Source organism: Malaclemys terrapin, chromosome 1 (genome assembly GCF_027887155.1).
Source record: "Malaclemys terrapin pileata isolate rMalTer1 chromosome 1, rMalTer1.hap1, whole genome shotgun sequence".
NCBI lineage: Eukaryota > Metazoa > Chordata > Testudines > Emydidae > Malaclemys > Malaclemys terrapin.
In genome coordinates, this window is record NC_071505.1 from 299163582 (window position 1) to 299184972 (window position 21391).

At 46.9% G+C, this 21391-nt stretch overlaps 1 protein-coding gene across 1 annotated transcript; it reads left to right on the forward strand.

Annotated features, from left to right (window-relative positions):
* The first annotated feature begins 1335 nt into the window (after nt 1–1335).
* STOML3 (stomatin like 3) lies at nt 1336–20470 on the forward strand. The gene is made up of 8 exons (XM_054015235.1): nt 1336–1418; nt 2917–3048; nt 7847–7950; nt 8899–8971; nt 10091–10173; nt 12714–12917; nt 17573–17707; nt 17867–20470. The coding sequence occupies exons 2-8, from the start codon at nt 2997–2999 to the stop codon at nt 18053–18055; spliced, it is 840 nt and encodes a 279-aa protein (XP_053871210.1). The 5' UTR covers nt 1336–1418; nt 2917–2996; the 3' UTR covers nt 18056–20470.
* The last annotated feature ends 921 nt before the right edge of the window (nt 20471–21391 follow it).

Below are 21391 nucleotides of genomic sequence, written 5' to 3' on the forward strand. Positions count from 1 at the left end.
ACTTACCGCCGCTGGTGAGGGCAGGCCCGACCCCTGGTGCAGTCCTCAGAGGAGTGGGAGCGGGGCTGGGGCGGAGCAGAGGCGGGGCTGGGACGGAGCAGGGGTAGGGGCCATGGGGAAGAGGCAGAGCAGGGGCTGGAGCAGCATGCCCCAAATTTCCTGGTGCCCTACGCAGCTGCGTACTTTGCGTATGGATAGGGACAGCCCTGGTGACACAATGTCTGTGTAGACACTGCATTACTTACATTGCCTGTTGGCTGTCAGCCCCGCACCAGGCCTATAGCTGGAGCTCCCCCTGCCCTGGGGCTGACAGCCTGGCTGTCAGTCCAGCACGGGGCTCACAGTGAGAATCACACTGTCAGCCCTGGGGCGGGTGGACTCCAGCTACGAGCGTCGCATGGGGTGAGCCCCACGCAGGAGGATGGGTGCTCCAGTTATCAGTGCCCCACACTGCCCCACACCATTAAGTTGGTGGAAACACTCCTGATGAGGACATGCACCACCAACAGGGAGCGTAGTGTGGACATAAACCACTGCAGTAATTACTGTGGGTGGCTGTATGCCAACCTAAATTAGTAAAAAGCAACAGAGGGTCCTGTGGCACCTTTAAGACTAACAGAAGCATTGGAGCATAAGCTTTCATGGGTGAATGCCCACTTCATCAGACGCAAGTAATGGAAATCTCCAGAGGCAGGTATAAATCAGTATGGAGATAACGAGGTTAGTTCAATCAGGGAGGGTGAGGTGCTCTGCTAGCAGTTGAGGTGTGAACACCAAGGGAGGAGAAACTGCTTCTGTAGTTGGATAGCCATTCACAGTCTTTGTTTAATCCTGATCTGATGGTGTCAAATTTGCAAATGAACTGGAGCTCAGCAGTTTCTCTTTGGAGTCTGGTCCTGAAGTTTTTTTGCTGTAAGATGGCTACCTTTACATCTGCTATTGTGTGACCAGGGAGGTTGAAGTGTTCTACAGGTTTTTGTATATTGCCATTCCTGATATCTGACTTGTGTCCATTTATCCTCTTGCGTAGTGAGGATATGCAAGAGGATAAATGGACACAAGTCAGATATCAGGATATGAAAGACTGTGACTGGGGCCTATTTGGGGAATCAAAGGGAGCTTAACTGCACATGGTGCTCCAGTTTGTGGGTCCAAACCCACAGACTGGTGAATATCCAGTAGGGGCATTTTGCCAAGGCTGTGACACACCCCTGACTAGGGCTTTGAAGGTGGTGAGTGACTCATCTGACAGAAGGGGGATGAAACTTTATTTAAGGGCAGGCTCTGCCCCAGACACTCTCTTTCTCTCACAACCACATACACCAGCTGAGCAATCGCCAGCAAGTGGAAGGACTGCTGGAGGAAGAGGGACCTACCTGCCTCTCACAGAGACTGGGCCAAAGCACGCACAGAAGGGGGTGAGCATAGACTCAGGGCAGAGGAACAGGGTATAGGTGTTTCTTGTTTTTGATATCTCTTGTGCTACCATAGCGCCTAGGAGTCCCAGTCCTGGGTCAGGGCCGTATTGTGCTAGGCACTGTACAAACACAGAAGCACAAGACAGGCCCTGCCCCATGGGGCTCACGATCTAGGCAAAGGGGTGTGTTTAAGAAGTTCCTTTGCAAAGCCTGTGTGTTCCTTGCTTTATCTGTCACATGTCCCCAAAGAGTTAAACTAAACCTTACAGTTCCCATGAGGTGGGGTTCTGAGGGATGCCTGTATAAACTGCTGGGGAGACTTGGAGGGTTAGTATGGTTTGGGGGCCAGGACAGCTGGCCTGTGGGATTCCATTCCCAAAGGAAGGGGCACCCAACAGGGAGTCTGCCCCTCTGAAGTGTGCCTGAGAGCCCAGATCCAGAGATGGTGCCTGGATGCTGCTCAAACCCAGTGGGTGTGGAAGCCCATGAGATCCAAACGTTGGGTCCAATATAGCAGCCTGGTGCCCATCCATGGGGAGGACATGTAACAGGTATTAGGCAAAATATAATTAAATGTATTGGCAGCAATAGGGAAGCAATGGATATAGAGGGAGAATTAAAGTGTGATGGAGAAGATAAGTCATAAAAATATAATTAATGCAACTAAGTGAGAGAAAATTCAATGAGCCATTTTCTCTCTAACATACTATGACATTTTGTCCTATGTCCTTAGAAGGGGCTGACACCTTCCTTCAAACCCCCCCACCCCCCGCCCACACTCTTTGTAAATGGTTTTGTCCTTATTTTCACACTCTAATTACAGCCAATTTGATGCAGCACTAAAGCAACGAGTTTCAGGAAGTCTAGCAAATGTCCATTGACCCATATAATTCCTGGGCAATGTAAGGAGTTAAAGGCTGGAAAAGTTTCCATATGTTTTTACAGTGTCTCGCACAATAGGGCTTCAACTTGGTTGGCCTCTAGGTCATATTGCAGTATAAATGTTTATTAATAATTAATAATTTTAAGGTGTCTCTTATAAGCTAATGAGAAGAAGGAGGATTCACTATGCTCCTTGAAATCTCACTGGCATCCTTACATTATTATATGTACTGTATTAGTACCTAGGGACCCTAAACAAAATTGCGGCCCCATTACACTGGATACAGTAAAGGCGCAGCTCAAGAAACAATCCCTGCCCTGGAGAGTTTACAATCCAGCTTTGACTTCTTTTCCTTTTTTGCCGTGGCTTTGAAAATGGTGCCATTCATTGCTGATGTGTGTAGAAATCAGAGACGATTCTGCAGGAACTAGAAGTGCTGGGCCAAATTCAGCCCTGGAGTAAAGTCATTGAAACCAGTGGAGTTACTCCAGAGAGGAACATGTCCCATCAGACTTTGTTTTTGTAAACATTCTTCCCTCACCTGGGTAACTAATCCCTTGAGGACTCACTCGCAGGTGAGAGCTTGTTCTTCTGTCACTCTGCTTTTCTTCTCAGACACTTTAACAAGCTGTATGCCATTTGAGGGGGTGTCTTCATTACGGCTTGTGAGGTGATAAGGATTTCTCTATAATGAGATGGATTCCGGGAAAGGCTCCCTTGGGAAAGAGAGTAAGGAGACTCTAGTTGGTAAGTATTCCTTCCATTCTTACTGCAAAATAACCCCAACAAACGTGTGTGTGTGTGTGAGAGAGAAGTTAAGTGTGGGTCAAAGGCCTCAGATTGCTGGCCCTGGATTCCTCCATCTTCATGGACAGCACTTGTGCCAGCTTCCCCACTGTCCTGCCAGTATGTCTCAACCCTTATCTGGGGACTGACACCTATAGGGGATAGGCTAATTCAGAGTCCATACCCATACAATCCTTAGCCTCTCTCTGCTAAGACTAGCCATGATGGTACCAAATGATGCCAATTACGCAGGTGGTTTTGTAATGAAGGCTCTTGAGAATTGGACTGAGACAACCAACTCATTTCACCTAAGTCACCAAGCAACTGAACAGGTAACAGCTTTCAGTCAGTGGTCCAATATGGACTGGAACTATTTACCAGTTCCATTCTTTCTTGTTTTTTCACTGCACCCATTGCCAGGGTGTCGGAGCTCCTTCAGGTAAAAGACTCCATATTCCATTACATATTCCTGGAGCCATCCAACATCCCCCTGTTTTTTTTTAAATGGTTACTAATTTTGTGTGATAATTATAGGTTAGATAGACAATCTATGCTGCTAGCATTTTGGCTTTAGCAATCAAGAGCAACATAATCCTTATGAAAAAGTCCTATAGATTTTAATAAAGAATTATAAACGTTCTATAGGGTTTTAGACCATCTTATAGAATTCTAGGATAGAGATATAATTCTCTATGATAGTCTATAGGGATCCATAAACCTATATAAAGGGTAGTATTTTCTACTGAATCCTATAGGACTTTTCCATAAGGGAACATTTTTCTTTCTCTCTAAAACATGTGGCCTTATATTCACTTAGTTCTGTCTCTCACAAAGTGATGGTGAAAGCACCAATAGTGCTCAGCTCTGTACAAGATCCCAAAATAAAAACAGTTGTGGTGCCAGAGCCTGGCCCTTCAAAAGACAGATACAGAAGAGACTTGAGGCACTGGGAAACTCAGAGAAGGAAATAACTTGGAAGATTTTTTATTTTATTTGTTTCTATTACCTCACTTTGGGAGGGCATCAGGTAGGGAAAGTTAGATCCACAAAGGGACATAGGCATGGCCACGCTGACATGCAATGCCTAACATTCAGGCATCCTGCCATCCAGTGGAATCCCCAGCCCCGAGTTAGGCTCCCTATTCAATGCATGAAAAGCGTCTGACACCTAAGAATGGAATTCATACAAGCTGAATGGGGAGCGCCTGAAGCTAGCCAGTAGGAAATGCTCAGGAGAGGGGTGCGGCCTAAGCCCTGGGCCTCAAAGGGACAGTCCTGGAGTTAGGCTCAGGTCAGTCCTTTGTAGCAAGAAAAACACACAGTGAGAGCGCCTTCTTTCCATCCCCCATGATAGCAAGTAGCTCCGGGGTTAGGACTGTCTCCTGGGATGTGGGAGACCTGCTTTCAGATTCCTGCTCAGCTGCGGGGAGTGGAATCTGGGTCTCCCATGTCCTAGGTGAATGCCCTAACCACTGGGCTGTCAAGTGATTCTTTTTCTAGGCTAATGAATATTTAGCTATTTACCCAAAGTGAAACCGCTTCAACAGGAGAGACGGAGGGAAATCCACATCAGAGTAGCTAATACCCTAGTGGTTAGGGCACCCATGTGAGAGGTGGGAGTGCTGTATTCAAATCCTGCCTCTGCAGTAATCAGCCCAGGTGAGCGGTCTAACAGCCATCACCACACCTGACTTTTGTGCGAGTTAGGCGTGCTCCAAGAACACCTACTAGATTAGGCCCGGGCAAGATAGGGTGAGGGAACATCTAGTTTATGAATCGTACTAGGGCTCTGAGCACCTTGGGGGTGTCAGGACAGAGAAGGCTTTGCATGCGCCCATCAGCAGAAACTTAGCCACCTAGGAGACATTACCAGTGGGAACTTGGGAACTTAGGGCTCAGTTGAGTGACGGCTTTGAGGATCTCAATGACATGTAAATGTTGGCCATAGGCACCTAAGTAAGTCCCTTGGAAGATCTAGCCCAGAGTCTTTAGGAAGGATCTGAATGACAACAGTGGCAGCATAGTGAACAGGGATACAAGTATGATATTTTAAATCAGAGTAACTTTTGAGCTGCAAAGAAAAACTCTGTTGAAACCTACAGCTTATCTGGGTGTAAAAGGGGCAGGAGGAAAGGGGATGATGGCATGGTTGGAGGTGAGGAGGATGATGAAGGCCAAGAGGTACAATATGCCTTTTTTTAACATCTGTAAAATTCTTCTGTGATTAAAACATGGCCCTGCTTCTTAAGCAATCTTTCACACTTGGAGCTGACAGTGAACCAGTGTTGATACAAACATCTCCCATTATTTGTTCACATTACATTTGATCATAAGAGTGAGTAGGACATTCAGCTGATGGAAGAAACATTTATCCTCTTGTCTATTACTTAATGTACCAGCTATAGCCTGACACTCCAGTGATGCCAAATGAATCTGAATAGGGCAGGATGTATGGTGAAGAAACAGCATAGACAATGTTTTTAAGTTTTTAACACTAATCCCTGAGGGTCCTAGTCTGGCCTCAGCCATATGTACCTGAGCTTTTCATGGTAATTTATTCAAAAGAACTGCTCAAATCATTGGTTCCAGCAGTGGCAAGACCAAATGATATTTTTCTAGCAACTGGCCTGAACTAGGGTTACCATATTTTAATATTCCAAAAAGAGGACACTCCATGGGGCCCCAGCCCTGCCCCAGCCCCACCCCTTCTCCGCCCCTTCCCCTGAACACTCCGCTCCCCTGCTCCTCCCCCTCCCCTGCTTTCCATGAATCAAATGTTCGCGGGAAGCCTGAAACAGGCAGGCAGGCAGCCAGCCAGCAGGTAAGCTGGGGCTGGGGCAGGAGTGGGGAGGGGAGCACGAGGAGGTGTGACCCAGTCTGGCCCCCCCGGCCGAGCGGCTCCTTCCGGCGGCTGGCCCCGGCCAAGAGGCTCTGGCCCCGGCGTCTCTGGCCCGGCTAGGCTCGGGCCCTGGGACGCCGGCCCTGGTTCCGGCCGAGTGCGCCAGCCCCGGCCGAGCAGCTCTGGCCCGCCCCGGCCCCAGTGGCTCCGACCCTAGCAACTCCAGCTCGGCTCGGGCCCCGGGGCACCGGCACTGGCCGGCGGCCAAGCACCCCTAGCCCCGGTCCCAGCAGCTCCGGCCCGGCTCGGGCCCCAGTTCCGGCCGAGCGCGCCGGCCCCGGCCGAGTGGCTCTGGCCCACTCCGGCGGCTCCGGCCCTAGCAACTCCAGCTCGGCTCAGGCCCCGGGGCACTGGCCCCAGCCGAGCACCTCCGGCCCCGGCCCTGGCCAAGCGGTGCCAGCCAGCGGCCAAGCACCTCCAGCCCCGGTCCCAGTGGCTCCGGCTCGGCTTGGGCCACGGTTCCAGTCGAGCGGCTCTGGCCCGGCCCTGGCCAAGCCACGCTGGCCGGCAGCAGAGCACGGCCGGCCCCAGCGGCTCCAGCTCCGGCCCCAGTGGCTCCAGCCCGGACCCAAGCCCCACAACCCCTCCCTATTTTCCTGGACATGTCCGGGTTTTTGGAATTTCCTCCCGGACGGGGATTTGAGGACCAAAAAGCCAGACATGTCCAAGAAAATCCGGACGTATGGTAACCCTACCTGAACCTAATCCCTAGATTTGTGTCTTTTCTGTTACAATAGGTCAGAACAAAAGCCTGGATTCAAACTGTCCCAAATGTAGAGTATTAGTGTAAGATTCACACACAGTTCTCATGCAACAAGCTTGAACAGAAAAGGCAGGATGTTCCAAAGAAGGCCTGAAACTCGGTCCTCTTGGGCCCAAACCTCAGGACCTCAGAAATGTGGAGCAGAGGACTGCAGAGCTCAGCATTGTCTCCTCAGGGATTGTGGTGGGGGGAAAAAGATTTTAGAAGTTATACAAGGAGAAGGTTTTTACACAGGGCGAAGTTTGAATCCCAAGCAGAGCAAGTGAGCAGGGAAAAGACCTTAGTTCTGGTATAGGAGTCCTCATACGGGGAAGAGCAGCCCCCACCACAGGTTGTGTTCAGCCCAGTGTGGGAGCAGGTTGTCTGGAACAGCCTCTACACTCAGAGCCTGTGAACATGCCTCCCTTGTATCCTGCTCTGAGCCCCAGCTGTCTTCCTCTCTAAGTAGTGGAGAGGCATGGAGTGAAGAAGCGGAGGAGGCAGCAACATTCAGCTTCTCGGTAGCATGCTCACAAAAATCAATTACGGCCACACTTTCCATTGAAAAATTGATTCCTGAAGCTGGTCTTCCCCTGGGATGGCTCCCTCCACTTCTCCTGTTCTGGTTCCTATTGCTTATGCCCCAACTGCTCCTCTTGTGTGGGGCTTGGCTGGGCTGGATTCGTCACACCCTTCCTGTGAAAAAAATCTCTGGCTTTTCCTTGCCTCATTGCAGCTCTGCTCCTAAGTACCCCCTCCCCTGCTAAAAAAAAAAAAAAAAAATCCTGGCACCTGGCAATTAGGGTCTCCAGGCTCTATCCCGACACAATGAAATAATAATAATACAGTGCTGAGGAAAGGCAGCAGGACCAGAGAGTGAAAAGAACTGCCCAGAGGGCTAGTCACACTCTGCACATTTTGACAATCACTGGTTTAAAGCTTTTCTGGCATTAGGTGAACGGGCCAGCTCTCTACACCAGAAGTTTCAACCCTAAACTGTCCTGGAAGGCCCTGTCATTTTCCTCATGTAGAGCTTCTTTGTTGTGCCAGATGTTTTACTATAAACTCAGCAGATGGACCAGGGAACTGACAACGGTTCCCGTCTTTTCATTCTGTAGCAGATAAGAAGGAAGGAATTGGGGCCTGTGGCTGGATCCTGGTTTCTCTTTCATTCCTGTTCGTGCTTATTACCTTTCCTTTCTCCATCTGGATGTGCTTGAAGGTAAGCTGATGGGAATTGGAACACTGAGAGAATGGTCTATTACTACCATGTATTTCACCAGGACAAAAGCCATTTGTACCCCATGTTATGGGACAAAGGATAGTTTTTGTAGTTAAGGTTCAAGACTGGGATGCAAGAGTTCTGTGTTCTGGTCCATGTTCATCCCCAGGCTTCCTGTATAACCTCAGACAAATCATTTAAATTGTCTGTGCCTTCAGCTCTCACACAGGGATACTACTTCCCTATTTCACAGGGATAGCATGAGAATAAATAAATGAATGTTTCTGAGGTGCTGGGGATGAGAGACCTAGAAAAACTGATCAATATTTGAACAAACAAATACAAATGCAGGTCCACATCTTGGACCACCCATGGAAAAAAATAGTAGGTGCTTAGCACCCACTGGCAGCCAAGCTCCCTCCCCCACCCCCCTTTCAATCGGCTCCTTCCCTTCCCTCCCAGTGCCTCCCGCCCACCACGACCAGCTGTCCCGCGGGGTGCAGGAGGAGAAGGAGCAGGAATGGGGCGCACTTGAGGGAGGAGGGGGACTGGGTGGAAAGAGGCAGGGTGGGAGCAGAGGGGGGCTGGGAAGAGGAGGGGCAGGACGGAGCGGGGGCGGGAAGAGGTGGGGCAGGGGTGGAGGCAGGAAGGTGTGGAGTCGGGATGGGGCCTGGGACTGAGTGGGGGTTGAGCACTCCCAGGGAAAGGAAGAAGCAGGCTCCTGTGATCACATGCATAAGTATTTGCAGGATCGGGGCCTGATATTCCACAGCAAGGGACAGGGTGAGGGGCTAGAGGGAGACCAAGATAAAAAATGTGTAATTACCTACACATCTTTTGCTATAATTATTTTGTCATTTCCATGTGGTCTGAAGGATAGAAGGTCAGGCAAGAGGGAAGGGTGGTGTTAGTTTATTATTTATTTATTATTTAAAAATATTGTCCTAGATTGTCAAAGAATATGAGCGTGCTGTTGTATTTCGGCTGGGACGTATAGTGTCTAAAAAAGCAAAGGGCCCAGGTGAGTAAATGAGGTTTTATTATGTTTTCACTGTAACCAGATGTTCTGCACCTGAGGTTCTCTCATGTCCTTGTTCAGAGAATGGGTGATGCAAGGAATCTGTCCAGGGCACAGTAAAAAGGCCAAAGTAATTCTTTGTCCATGAGCCTGTCCATCTGGTGCTTGTTTTCTCTATATTGCTGTTTAGAGAGGTAGCCAGCAGATCCTGAGATCTAAACCTGGCTTTATAATAAACTAAAGATCACATGAAGGGGAAGGATGATCTTGTGCTTAACACACTGGACAGAGACTTAGGAGATCTGAATTCCATTCTCCATTCTGCCACAGACTTCCTGTGTGACCTTTGGCAAATCACTCAATCTCCCTGGACTTCAGTTTGCCATCTGTAAAATGGGGATAATAATACTTCCTTTATCTCACCCTTTATCAGTCTTGTCTATTTAAAGTTGTAAGCTTTTTGGGGCAGAAGCAGTCTCTTACTAAGTGTGTGTACAGTGCCTAGCACAACACTTGGTATCATAGTTGGGGCCTTCAGGTGCTATTGTCATTGGAAACGATCACTAATAAAAAGAATGTTCTCTACATTATTATAACAAGTACCTTTGCATCGCGCGGATGAAAAACAATCCATTGGAAAAAGTACAGTGAGACGGTACAAATGTGGAGTAGGAATGGAGGAAGAACCTCCTTATCACATAACCATCTCGCTTCCTCTGCAAAACAACCATGTGGCCCAAAAAGTAGGCAGGGCCAGGGGTTGAAGGAGGAGCCACACTAAGTGGCTAGTTTCCCCTGACCCACCATCCTGAAGAGCTAACAATCTAAATAGACAAAAGTTTGAGGGGGGGAACAGAGGCACAGAAAAAGGAAGCAACTTGCCCAAGGTCACATGGCGGGGCTGAGAACAGAACAGAGTTCTTCTGACTCCCAGTCTAGTGCACTATCTACTCAACCATACAGAAAAAGAAATGCTGTGGTAATGAAATATCAGTATAGCTCTGAAGGCCATTCTCATTACACAATAGAAATAGTTATTTTCAGAGGTTTGCTTCATATGCGATCAGAGCTTAGCCTTCAGAGAAAAGTGTTTCAGCTTTGGCCTTTTCTTCTTTTTTGCAGGTTTGATCATGGTCCTTCCATGTACGGATGTTTTTGCCAGGGTTGATCTTAGAACTGTTACCAGTAACATTCCTCTACAAGAGGTAACAACTACCCAATAGTCATTTAAACTAGAAATCAAACCTAAAGCAGTTTTAGTTTTTAACATGTCAAACTAAGAAAGCAGTTTTATTGTCTCACAGTCTTTGGCAGCGGTACAGACTTAACTTCATTTGCTGTACTTGTTTACTTACAAATGCTGGCACCAGAATAACACTGGAATCTAATCAAGCCTACAACCCTACCAGCTCAGGTTACAATCTTGTCACTCCTGGCAAGTCAAGCAGGCTTTTCTTATTGACTTTCAGCATTCTGGATTAGAAAAAGAGGAAAGTGAGATTAGAGCTGGAGATGTGGGGAGGTCCAAAGATGAGAGAGAGGGAAGTCAAGAGAGCTGAAATTTACCAAGCCTTCATAATTAGTCCTCTCTCTACCATCCATGGAAATCAAGCAATAAACTAGAGTGGGATCCCCAGTAACTATTTTTCCTAGTAAATAGAAGATCTGGTAACTAACTGATTAGATTAAAAACTTAAAATCATTATAAAAGCCTTCACTGAAGTCACTTAGAAAGTTAATGTTGTTCCAGACAAAACAATGAGCAAAGGCCAAATTTGTCACATTTGGTGCCTACGGATATGTAATTTAATACGTACTTAGGTACCTTAACAAATCACCTTGAAGTCAAAGGAAGCTGCAGGTGCTTGTCATCTCTGAAAATCTGGCTTTAATAGGGATTTAGGGCCTTCTCTTTAGGCACCTAGGGTTGAAAATGTTAGCCAAAGAAGTTCATTTTTAAAAATAGTCAATGGGAAATCTCCCTCTCTCCAAAAAAAGGTTTATTTACATGTAGCTACAGTACTGTGTTTCTACTTGAAGAGTTGCCATTTTATTGTGCTTTTCTGAAGAAAGGAGAAACAAGAATCAGTAGTGATAGAGCCACAACGTTTCCGTGTTACAGATCTGAGAAAAGGTTCTTTATGATATAGTGTGCTGCTAGAGATTGTTCGTAAATATTCCATCCAAAATTTAAATGCCTGTGGCCTGGAGTAAATATGCTTAAGGAACCTCCTAGGTTTTAAGAGCTCATGGGTCTTATTTTATGTAGTGTCAAATTCACTGAGTCTAAACTCTGTTACCCCCTTTGACCCAAGTGGTCAGTATTCATGGTCTTTTGGGTTGTTTCCATTAGGAGGAAAAAATGATGATCGAGGCAGATATTTCTTCGATTCAATCCTGTTTATTTACAAAAAATGTACCAAGTCCTGTTTCCCTAAATACAGTAGGAATCAAACAGCAGGAAACCATTTCTTTGCTCATAGTTTCCCACCTATTTCCATCAGCACTCTGTGAAAAAGCTCCATCTCTTAGCCATTTCTCAGGGTCATACTACAAGTGCTCCTCTGGCTGAACATAAGAACGGCCATACTGGGTCAGACCAAAAGTCCAGTTAGACCAGTCTCCAGTCTTCCGACAGTGGCCAATGCCAGGTGCTTCAGAGGGAATGAACAGAACAGGTAATCATCAAGTGAACCATCCCGTCACCCATTCCCAGCTTCTGGCGAACAGAAGCTAGGGACACCAATGCATCTGGGGCTTCCTTGCTGCCTTCTTTGTGTGCTTCTATGGTACTGATCTTCCTCTCTCTCTCATACACAAACTGCATTTCATTCAGACCCCAAGGAAAACCTCTCAGAGTGCATGGCTCAACTCCTATTCCAGCCTTGCATGTGGTCTATATTTGTGGGTGGTGGCTCCCTATTGTTTCAGCTCTGGATTCCATAAGAGAGCTTAACTCTTCTTACTTTTATCCTGTATGAAGAGTGACTGTCATGCCCACCAGCTTCAGTGAGGTTTATCCAAACTCCCAGCATAACACCCTGTTAGAAAGACTCCATAGATGGAAAGTCAGCTGGGGTGGAGGGGAAGCTGATGTAGTGAAAAGGGGAGAGGGGAGATGACATGCAGGAGGGATGAAGAGAGCCATCTCTGAACATGGGTAGGTCTGTACAGGAAGGAAGGTGGCCATAATAGCCTGGGAACATTCTCACGCAATACATCCTCACTGCAATCTCTTCTGGCAGGGCTTCTATGGAGCCCTTGGCTGCAAACTAAAGTTGCCTCCCACCTATTCTGGTGGTAAGGCAGCGGTGGAAACATCACCTGTGCTCCAGCAGGATGAATTGTTCACCACCAGTGTTGGTGAATGTGGCCTGGCATGCTACATAAAGGGACCCCACAGACCATTTAAGAACATGTCATCCAGTTGTTGCATTTTTTCCCTGTCCTTGTGCCTATGATTTTTAAATTCCATGAACCTGCCTATGATTATTCCAAGGCAAATGTACTCAGAATCATCACAGATGGTTAACATATTACTGGTCGAGTCATTTAAATACTTTACACAAATGTTGCTCTGGTTTAGAGGTTGTAAATCCAGGGTGTTGCCATTGAAATCAATTTACCTTGATTTCTTTGAATTATAGTGGCTTCTTGTCTTACTACAGGAAACAAACATCTCCATAACATTGGGATTTGTGTGTCCTGGATGATGATCTAATCTGGGTATGTTTGTTGTTCGTAGATTCTTACAAAAGATTCTGTAACTACCCAAGTTGATGGAGTGGTCTACTATAAAATCCACAGTGCTGTCTGTTCAGTGGCTAATGTCACAGATGTCCATTTAGCCACCAACCTGCTGGCACAGACCACTTTGAGAAATGTTCTAGGCACCCAAAGCTTGTCCCAGATCCTGTCTGGTCGAGAAGAGATTGCCCACAATATCCAGGTAAATCCACATCTAATGTTCTATTGATGGGCACAACATCTCATTTTATGGAATATAATCTTAGAAACGAGTGGCCTTTTTAAAAAAAAACATGATGGTAAAATCTTTCATTATCTCCTTTCAGTTTCATACCCCACCTACTGCAAAATATGGAAGAAATATTGTAAAGATATTTCCTCAGCTGATAAAACTAGTAATCTCTTGTTAAAAAGCAAACAAGGTTCTTGGAACTTAACTTCTTGAGAAGTGAATGAGACAGTAAAGAGTCTTGATATGGGGCTCCCTGCCACTTCTTTAGAAATGAGCAATAAAGTGCGATGGTGGAGAAATCCATAGTTACTGGGATGCTCTATCTTAGACTCATAGACTCATGACTTTAAGGTCAGAAGGGACCATCATGGCCAGCTAAACTGACCTCCTGCACATTGCAGGCCACAGAATATGGGTCGTTGGTATAAGAGGCTTGGGGAGACTAAGCCTCCCCAAACCAGGCAAGAAATGCCAGATGCAGTGCACCTCTCTTTGGAGGCCTGCCGCCACCCCTGGAGGCTCCCAAGAAGTGGAGGGGCAACAAATGCCCAAACTGTGGCCCCATTTGTGCTCCACCCTGAGGCCCCACCCTCACTTGGCCTCTTCCTCCGGAGGCCCTACCCTCGTTCCGCCTCTTCCTGCCCCCACTCTGCCTCTTCTCCTGAGGCCCCCCCTTGCCTACCCATCAGTTGCTCCTCTCTGCCCCCTCTCTCCCCATCACTTGCCCTTAAGGCAGGAAGGGCCAGAAAGAATTGAGTAGGGAGGGGGTGGAGAGGAGTGAGAGGCAGGTATGGAGGCCTCGGAAGAGGGGGTGGAGAGGAGAGGGTGGGGGGAGACTCAGGGAAGGAGATGGAGAGGAACGGGGGGCCATGGAGGAGGGGGTAGAGCTGCCAACTTTCTAATTGCACAAATGTGAACACCCTTGCCCCCCTGCCCCGAGGCCACACCCCTGCCCCGCCCCTTCTTTGAGGCCCTGCCCCCCACTCACGCCATCGCCCTCCCTCTGTCGCTCGCTCTCCCCCACCCTCATTCACTTTCACTGGGATGGGGCAGGGGGTTAGGGTGCAAGAGAAGGTGAGAGCTCCAGCCGGGGGTGCGGTCTCTGGGGTGGGGCCAGAAATCAGGGGTTCAGGGTTGGGAGGGGGCTCCGGGCTAGGGTAGGGAGTTACAGTGTCGGAGGGGGCTCACAGCTGGGGCAGAGGGTTGGGGTGTGGGAGGGGGTGAGGGCTCCAGTTTGGCCAGGATTCTACTGGAATGGGCATCAATCTCCCGGTGAATTTGAAACCAATCCGGGAGATTTTAATAGGTCGCTAAAAGTCCGGTCAGCAGCACAGCGGGGCTAAGGCAGGCTCCTTACCTGTCCTGGCTCTGCGTGGCTCCTGGAAGTGGCCAGCATGTCCACCTCCTAAGCGCAGGAGTGCCCACGGGGTCGCTGCATGCTGCCCCTGCCCTGAACGCCGACTCCGCAGCTCCCATTGGCCAGGAATCACGGCCAATGGGAGCTGCGGGGGCAGTGCCTGCAGGCAGGGGCAGCACACAGGGTCATCTGTCCACCCCTGAGCCTAGGAACCGGACATGCCGTCCACTTCTGGGAGCCACACAAGGTAAGCTGGAGCCCACACTCCTCACCTCATCCTGCATCCCAATCCCCTGCCCCAGCCCTGATCGCCCTCCCGCACCCAAACTCCCTCACACAGCCCGCACCCCGAGCCCCCTTCTGCACCCCAACCCCCTATCCCAGCCCTGAGCCCTCTCCTGCACTTCCAACCCCTCATCCGTGGCCCCACCCCAGAGCCCGAAACCCCAGAGCGGTGGGTGGAGTGGGTATTGGGGGAGAGGAGTGGGTGGGGAGGCCTCAGGAGAAGATGCGGAGCAGGGGCGGGAAGCGGCGGAGCATGGGCAGGAAGAGGCAGAGTGGTGTGGGCCTCGGGGTGGAGCAGGGGGTGGAGCCATGGTCCAGGAACTTCCGGCACTCCCACCCCACCACCCCATATGCAAGAGTCACATGCTGCCTATGCCACAGAACCTCACCCTCACCCACCCACTCCTATAATAAACCCCTAACCTCTGGCTGAGTTACTGAAGTCTTCAAATCATGATTTAAATACTTTAAGTTACAGAGAAGCTACCATTTACACTAGTTTAAACCTGCAAGTGACCCATGCTCAATGCTGCAGAGCAAGGCAAAAAAACCCTAGGGTCTCTTCCAGTCTGACCCAGGGGAAAAATTCCTTCCTGACCCCAAATATGGTGTTCAGTTAGACCCTGAGCATGTGTGCAAGACCACCAGCTAGACACCTGGGAAAGAATTCTCTGTAGTAACTCAGAGCCCACCCCATCAAGTGTCCCATCACCAGCCATTGGAGATATTTGCTGCTGGCAGTCACAGATTGGCTACATACCGTTCTCATTCTCATCATACCATCCCCTCCATAAACTTGTCAAGATCAGTCTTCAAGCCAGTTAGGTTTTTTGCCCCCACTGCTCCCCTTGGAAGACTGTTCCAGAACTTTTACTCCTCTGATGGTTAGAAACCTTTGTCTAATTTCAAGCCTAAATTTGTTGATGGCCAGTTTATATCCATTTGTTCTTGTGTCCACATTGGCACATAACTTAACTAGCTCCCCTCCCTCCTGGTATTTATCCCTCTGATGTATTTATAGAGAGCAATTATATCTCCCCTCAGCCTTCTTTTGGTTAGGCTAAACAAGCCAAGTTCTTTGAGTCTCCTCTCATAAGGTAGGTTCTCCATACTTTGGATCATCCTAGTAACCCTTCTCTGCACCTGTTCCAGTTTGAATTCATCTTTCTTAAAGATGGGAGTCCAAAATTGCACACAGTATTCCAGATGAGGTCTCACCAGTGCCTTGTATAATAGTACTAACACTTCCCTGTGGCTACTGGAAATACCTTACCTGATGCATCCTAGGACTGCATTAGCCTTTTTCACAGCTACATCATATTAGTGGCTCATAGTCATCCTACATCAACCAATACACCCAGATCTTTTGCCTCCTCTGTCACTTCCAAATGATACATTCTCATTTTATAGCAAAAATTCTTGTTGTTAGTCCCTAAATGCAATCTCATTTCTATTACTCCAGTTTACAAGGTTGTCCAGATCATATTATTTGATAATGTGGGCCTCCTCTGTATTGGCAATACAGCCCAACTTTGTGTCATCTGAAAATTTTATTAGCACACTTCTACTTTTTGTGCCAAGGTCAGTAATAAAAATGTTAAATAAGATTGGGCCCAAGACTGATCCCTGATAAACTCCACTAGTAACCTCCCTCCAGCCTAAGAGTCCACCTTTCAGTATGACCTGTTGTAGTCTCCCCTTTAACCAGTTCCTTATCCACCTTTCAATTCTCATATTAATCCCCATCTTCTGTAATTTAACTAATAATTTCCCATTGGAACTGTATCAAATACCTTACTGAAATCCAGGTAGATTAGATCTACTGCATTTCCTTAGTCTAAAAAAACAGTTACCGTCTCAAAGAAGGAGACCAGGTTGGTCTGGCACAATCTACCTTTTGTAAAACCATCTTGTAGTATCTTAAGCAGATGCTTGATTAAACTTTGGCACCACCCATCTCTCATGTCATGTCAATAAAATGTATTGAATTGACCTGAACTGGATTGAACTGTTCCAGTGTTTAAATCTCTCCCCCTTTACACCCCCCCCCCAATCCAGGGAGTGTCACTCTGGCAGCCAAGAGAGAGTAGAGTTGAGAAAAAAAGATCTTGTTTCCTCTTAGATATCAGGAAGAGAGAGAGAGACACCAAAAAAAGACAGCTCACCTCCACACCCCTTCCAACAGCCAGGAGAAAATGTGTGTGTGAGAGAGGTGATATGACATGATGTTGTGTCAATGTGTAATGAGGAAGAGTCAATAGTCTTGATTGTGGTAGCGCCTGGAGCCCTAGTCATGGACCAGGATCCCATTGTGTTAGGTATTGTGATGCATCATACTGATTCTATGTATTGATGGCAAATAGTACAGGGCAATTTCAGGATGTCACTTGCACTCTTCTGAAGGTCTCTGGCTCCAGTGGATAACAGAGTGGCTTATCTGCGATGAAGGGTTGAGTGCTATTCTTTTACATGGGGGTACTTACTTTTCTATGTTCCCAGATTCTCTTGGTCCTTTATTAACAGCTCCCACTATTGCACCCGGTTCTGCAAGCACTTCCTCACATGAGGAATGTAACTCAAGGCAGTGTCTGTAGGTTTGGGCCTGCAGGTCTTTAATTCTGACCACGATAAAGGTAAATGGCTTCTTTGAAAGCTATTCCCATCGGGAAGAACTGATGCTAGAAAAATAGCACAATGACTTGCCCATGTGCATCATCTCCCCTCCAACACGTCACAGATCCGAGAGAATATTTCGCAACTAATAATTGATCTGACCTTCTTTAGGCACTTGATGTACCCCTGAAATATCCTCATGCGGATCATAATTTCCTCCCATTTATTCTTTTATTTCAATTATTCTTTTGCAATTGTTTTGGAATTCGGAGTGTAGTCGATATCTGAGCCATTTTGGTTAGTGTGATTTGTCATTTAAGTCACATAGTATAGGTTTTGATATTAATTGTCCTTTTTTTAAAAAAAAAAGTCTATCCTCGATAATGCCACCGGTAAATGGGGAATCCAAGTAGCACGTGTGGAAATCAAAGATGTCAGGATCCCTATGGAGATGCAAAGAGCTATGGCTGCTGAAGCTGAAGCAACACGAGATGCTAGAGCTCAGGTGAGATCCACAGTAATATTTCTCTCATTCGTATAACGTTGTACATCTATAACCTCTACATCTTTTGAAGGACAAACCTCCACGTTGTTTTTTTTGCTTCAATTGGAGGGTGGCTTTTCCTCATTGCCACCAATGTGTCCATTTCTATCATGTTTTTAGATCATAGCAGCAGAAGGAGAAAGGAATGCTTCCGAAGCACTGAAGCAGGCCTCCATGGTGCTGGTCGAGGCTCCATCAGCCCTCCAGCTGCGCTACTTGCAGACCTTGACCACACTGGCTACTGAGAAGAATTCCACCATTGTCTTTCCTCTGCCCATGAATATGCTGCAGGGTTTTTATAAACAATAATAGGACAAAACCAAATGGTGACCAAGGCTTTTTTACACTGAATTATTTAGTTTGGAGAGTTTTACAGGGATTCAGGAGAGGCAAGCCTCTGCAGATGATCAGAATTAATGTAGAAAGTACACTTTGATACCCTGCCTCAGGAATAGTGTTAACTACACAGAGACAATCACAAGCCAGAACACTGAATCTGAATGCCCCCAAATTTCTGAGGGATTCAAAATTCAGACATCCAAATGTTGTGGTTCAAGCTCATCTCTAGGTAAAAAATAGAAGAGACTTTGTTAAAATGCAGGTTAAACTTAAACTGTGATGCTCGCTTTTGATGTTACTTGATTTTTACAGAGTCACTCGTTTAGCAGGTATGTGGTGATTTGTCTGCTCACCAGGAGCCTGCCTCTAAAAGTTAATACAACCACTGCATGCAGTAAATAGGCCAGTTCCTGCTCTGTTACACTGGGGTAAATTTGTAGCAACTCAGTTGAAAATACCAGTATAGTGGCGAGAAGAATGTCACCCAGAGGTATTCCTTGATCATTACTGGAACCACCAAGTAATTTGTAAGTCTATGTAGCTCTTATAGACTGGGGCTACATCTACAAAAGGACTTAGGTGCCTATATCCAACATTTAGATGCCACCGGCTTTAAACCTCTCTCTCTCACCTAAGCCCCAGCAGGCTCCTCAAACTTGGTGGGCCCCCATCTATTTCACCTGTGGGTAAATCCAGTTGGCATGCACTGAGCATATTTAAATCCACACAAAATAACAATGACCACAGAGAATAGCCTGGCCTTCTTATAACCTTTAGTCAGGTGGTAGGGCACTCAGGCAGGACCTGGGAGACCTGGGTTCTGTTCTCCCTCCTGGCTGATGGGGAGTATGTGTTTGAACTTGGGTCTCCTGTTCCTGAAGGGAATGCCCAACCATTGGCCCTAGAGAGTTATTTTCACTCTGTGTCTGTCCCAATCCATATTTAATTATTTCTACACAGCAAAACAGCTTTAACAGGTGAGACTGAGAGACACCAGCACCAGACTATCCCATAGCCCAGTGGTTAAGGAACTCTCCTGAGAGGTAGGAGACCCAATTTTGCATCACTTCTCCACAGCTAGCAGATGGGGGAATTGAACCTGGCTCTCCCACATCCTGAAGAAGTGCTCTGACCACTGGGGGTTCCCTCTTGCAAAAATCAGTTTAGGCCCCTAATTCCAGGAGAGGGTTAATGTTTGAGAATCCCAAGCAGAGGGGCTTTCTGAGTGGCTCAGGGTTTAGACCACCCCCTTCTCCTTGGGACATGCTAATGCCTACCAGAGGTGACTCCTTGCTGAGCATGCTGGGCCCCATTCTAACGAACTCTCCCCCCTGCAGTGCATACGGAGCCTGAGCCCCTAATTCAATGCTACAGTTTCTACTGGGTGACACAGCACCCAAAATGTAGGCATTGCAAAGCTGAGCGTAAGTCCCTTGGTGGATCTAGTGCCTCCTTCTGCTCTTGCGCAGATGTAAATTAGCAGTAAGTCCATTGACTTTAATGGAGTTTTCCGCAAGTGTAAGTGGGATCAGAATCAGGCCTATGTGGTATTTGGCATCCCAAACTAATCGGCACTATGTACAATAAAAGGAAGAGAACGTATTTCCAGTGGTTACAGCAGCATTTCTTGCACTTTCAAAAGCTGAGCCTACTTTCAGGAAAATGAACCCAGCCGTGTGGGATTAAATACCTACACATTTTAATGTGTGCATCTTCTCCACGCCTCTGCATCCAGCTAGTCCTTTGTTTTCCCCATGCCCCCCATATTTGGGACACATTGATGTAGATATTTGTAATATGAGACTTCCTCTCCTTTTACACATGGTGTGATGGGCAGTGAAGAAGTCAACATTGTAAAGTATCATCACTGGCATATGAGTTAGCATCCTTTGACATTGATAGGGCAGATCACACCCACAGAGCTATTGTATCAGGTCTCTGTGAACTCTGCCACTTGATCACATTTTGAAGTTTCTCTTCACAGCCACAGCAGCTGACTTAAAAAAAAAAATAAAGAGAGAGAGGAGAACAACTGAGAGGTCTCTCTGCCTGCCCCCAGTGGGTTACTGCTGCTAGCGTACATGAAAGGAATGTGGGAATTGCCAGACTGGAGCAGACCTGAGGTCCATCTAGTCTAGGATCCTGTTACCGATAGCAGCCAACACCAGATGCTTCAGAGGGAGGTATAAGAACCCTGCAGCAGGAGATTTAGCATTGCTTCCAAAACTTTGTGTTAGCATTAACAGTTAAAACTCTGGATATTCTTGTTAACAATGTAAATGGCCAAGCCTTTTTTTTTTTTTTTAAATCCTGCTGGGCTTTTGGCCTCAATGATATCCTGTAGCAGTACGTTTTACGTCTAATTACATATTATGTGAAAAAGTATTTCCTTTTATCAATTTTGAATTGCCTACCTTTTTAATTTAATGTCCCCTTGTTGTGTTATGAGACCAGGAGAACAGAAGCTCCCAATTTACCTTCTCTAACCCAGTCATTATTTTTTGTTTTCATCCTGTCCCCTCCTTTCCAATCTTGCTTCCTGAGTGATTTTCCATGCCCAATATCATTCTCATCACCGTCATCTGAATGCCTCCACCACCTCTAATTCTGCAATAACCTTTTTGTGATGGGCTGAGGCTGAGACAGAGAACAGCCCTATGATGTGCTTAAAATGCTCTGATTGACTGAGTTATACAGATTGCTGTACAGACTTAAGTAACCAAGTTTCTAATTGACCAAGATGTGTTTATTTTCTATTTATGGGTCAAATATCTACTCCCCTAACTGTCTGTCACAGATATCTGCCTCTCTGGGCATTCTGGTGCAATCATCCATTTTATATATTTCTAAGGGCCCTATTTCCTCAGTGTCTAAAGCCTGGTTTACACTCGGAATTTACATTGGTATAGCTACATCTCTCAAGGGTGTGAAAAACCCACACCCCTGAGAGATGTAGGTATTCCGGCCTATTCACCCTCCTTCCCATGTAGGTCGTGTCTACACTACAATGGTGCAGCTGTCACACATCTAACTATTGCCATACAAGCTAGAGTCAGACAACAAATATAGCAATTAATGGCAATTGCACCTATTGTCTGGGAACAGTTTTCTCTGTCTCTGACTGGGGGACATATCCTTTAAGGAAGGTATCCTTTTCTTGGCCATTTTTTAGGTTTTGTCTCCAAAGCGACTTAGGTCCCCAGCAATGTAGTTATGCTGACTTAATCTTCTAGTGTTGACCAGGCCGTAGTCTTTGTTTCAAGGAAAGGCTTGTGCATTTGAAATTATAATTTAACTGACATTTTT

Excerpts from the sequence above, each read along its gene's own strand:
- STOML3 (XM_054015235.1), top strand. The coding sequence starts at position 2,997 with ATGGATTCCGGGAAAGGCTCCCTTGGGAAAGAGAGTAAGGAGACTCTA. Across the intron at positions 10,174-12,713 it reads GTAACATTCCTCTACAAGAG|ATTCTTACAAAAGATTCTGT; the intron begins GTAACAACTACC and ends TGTTGTTCGTAG. Across the intron at positions 17,708-17,866 it reads CACGAGATGCTAGAGCTCAG|ATCATAGCAGCAGAAGGAGA; the intron begins GTGAGATCCACA and ends TCATGTTTTTAG.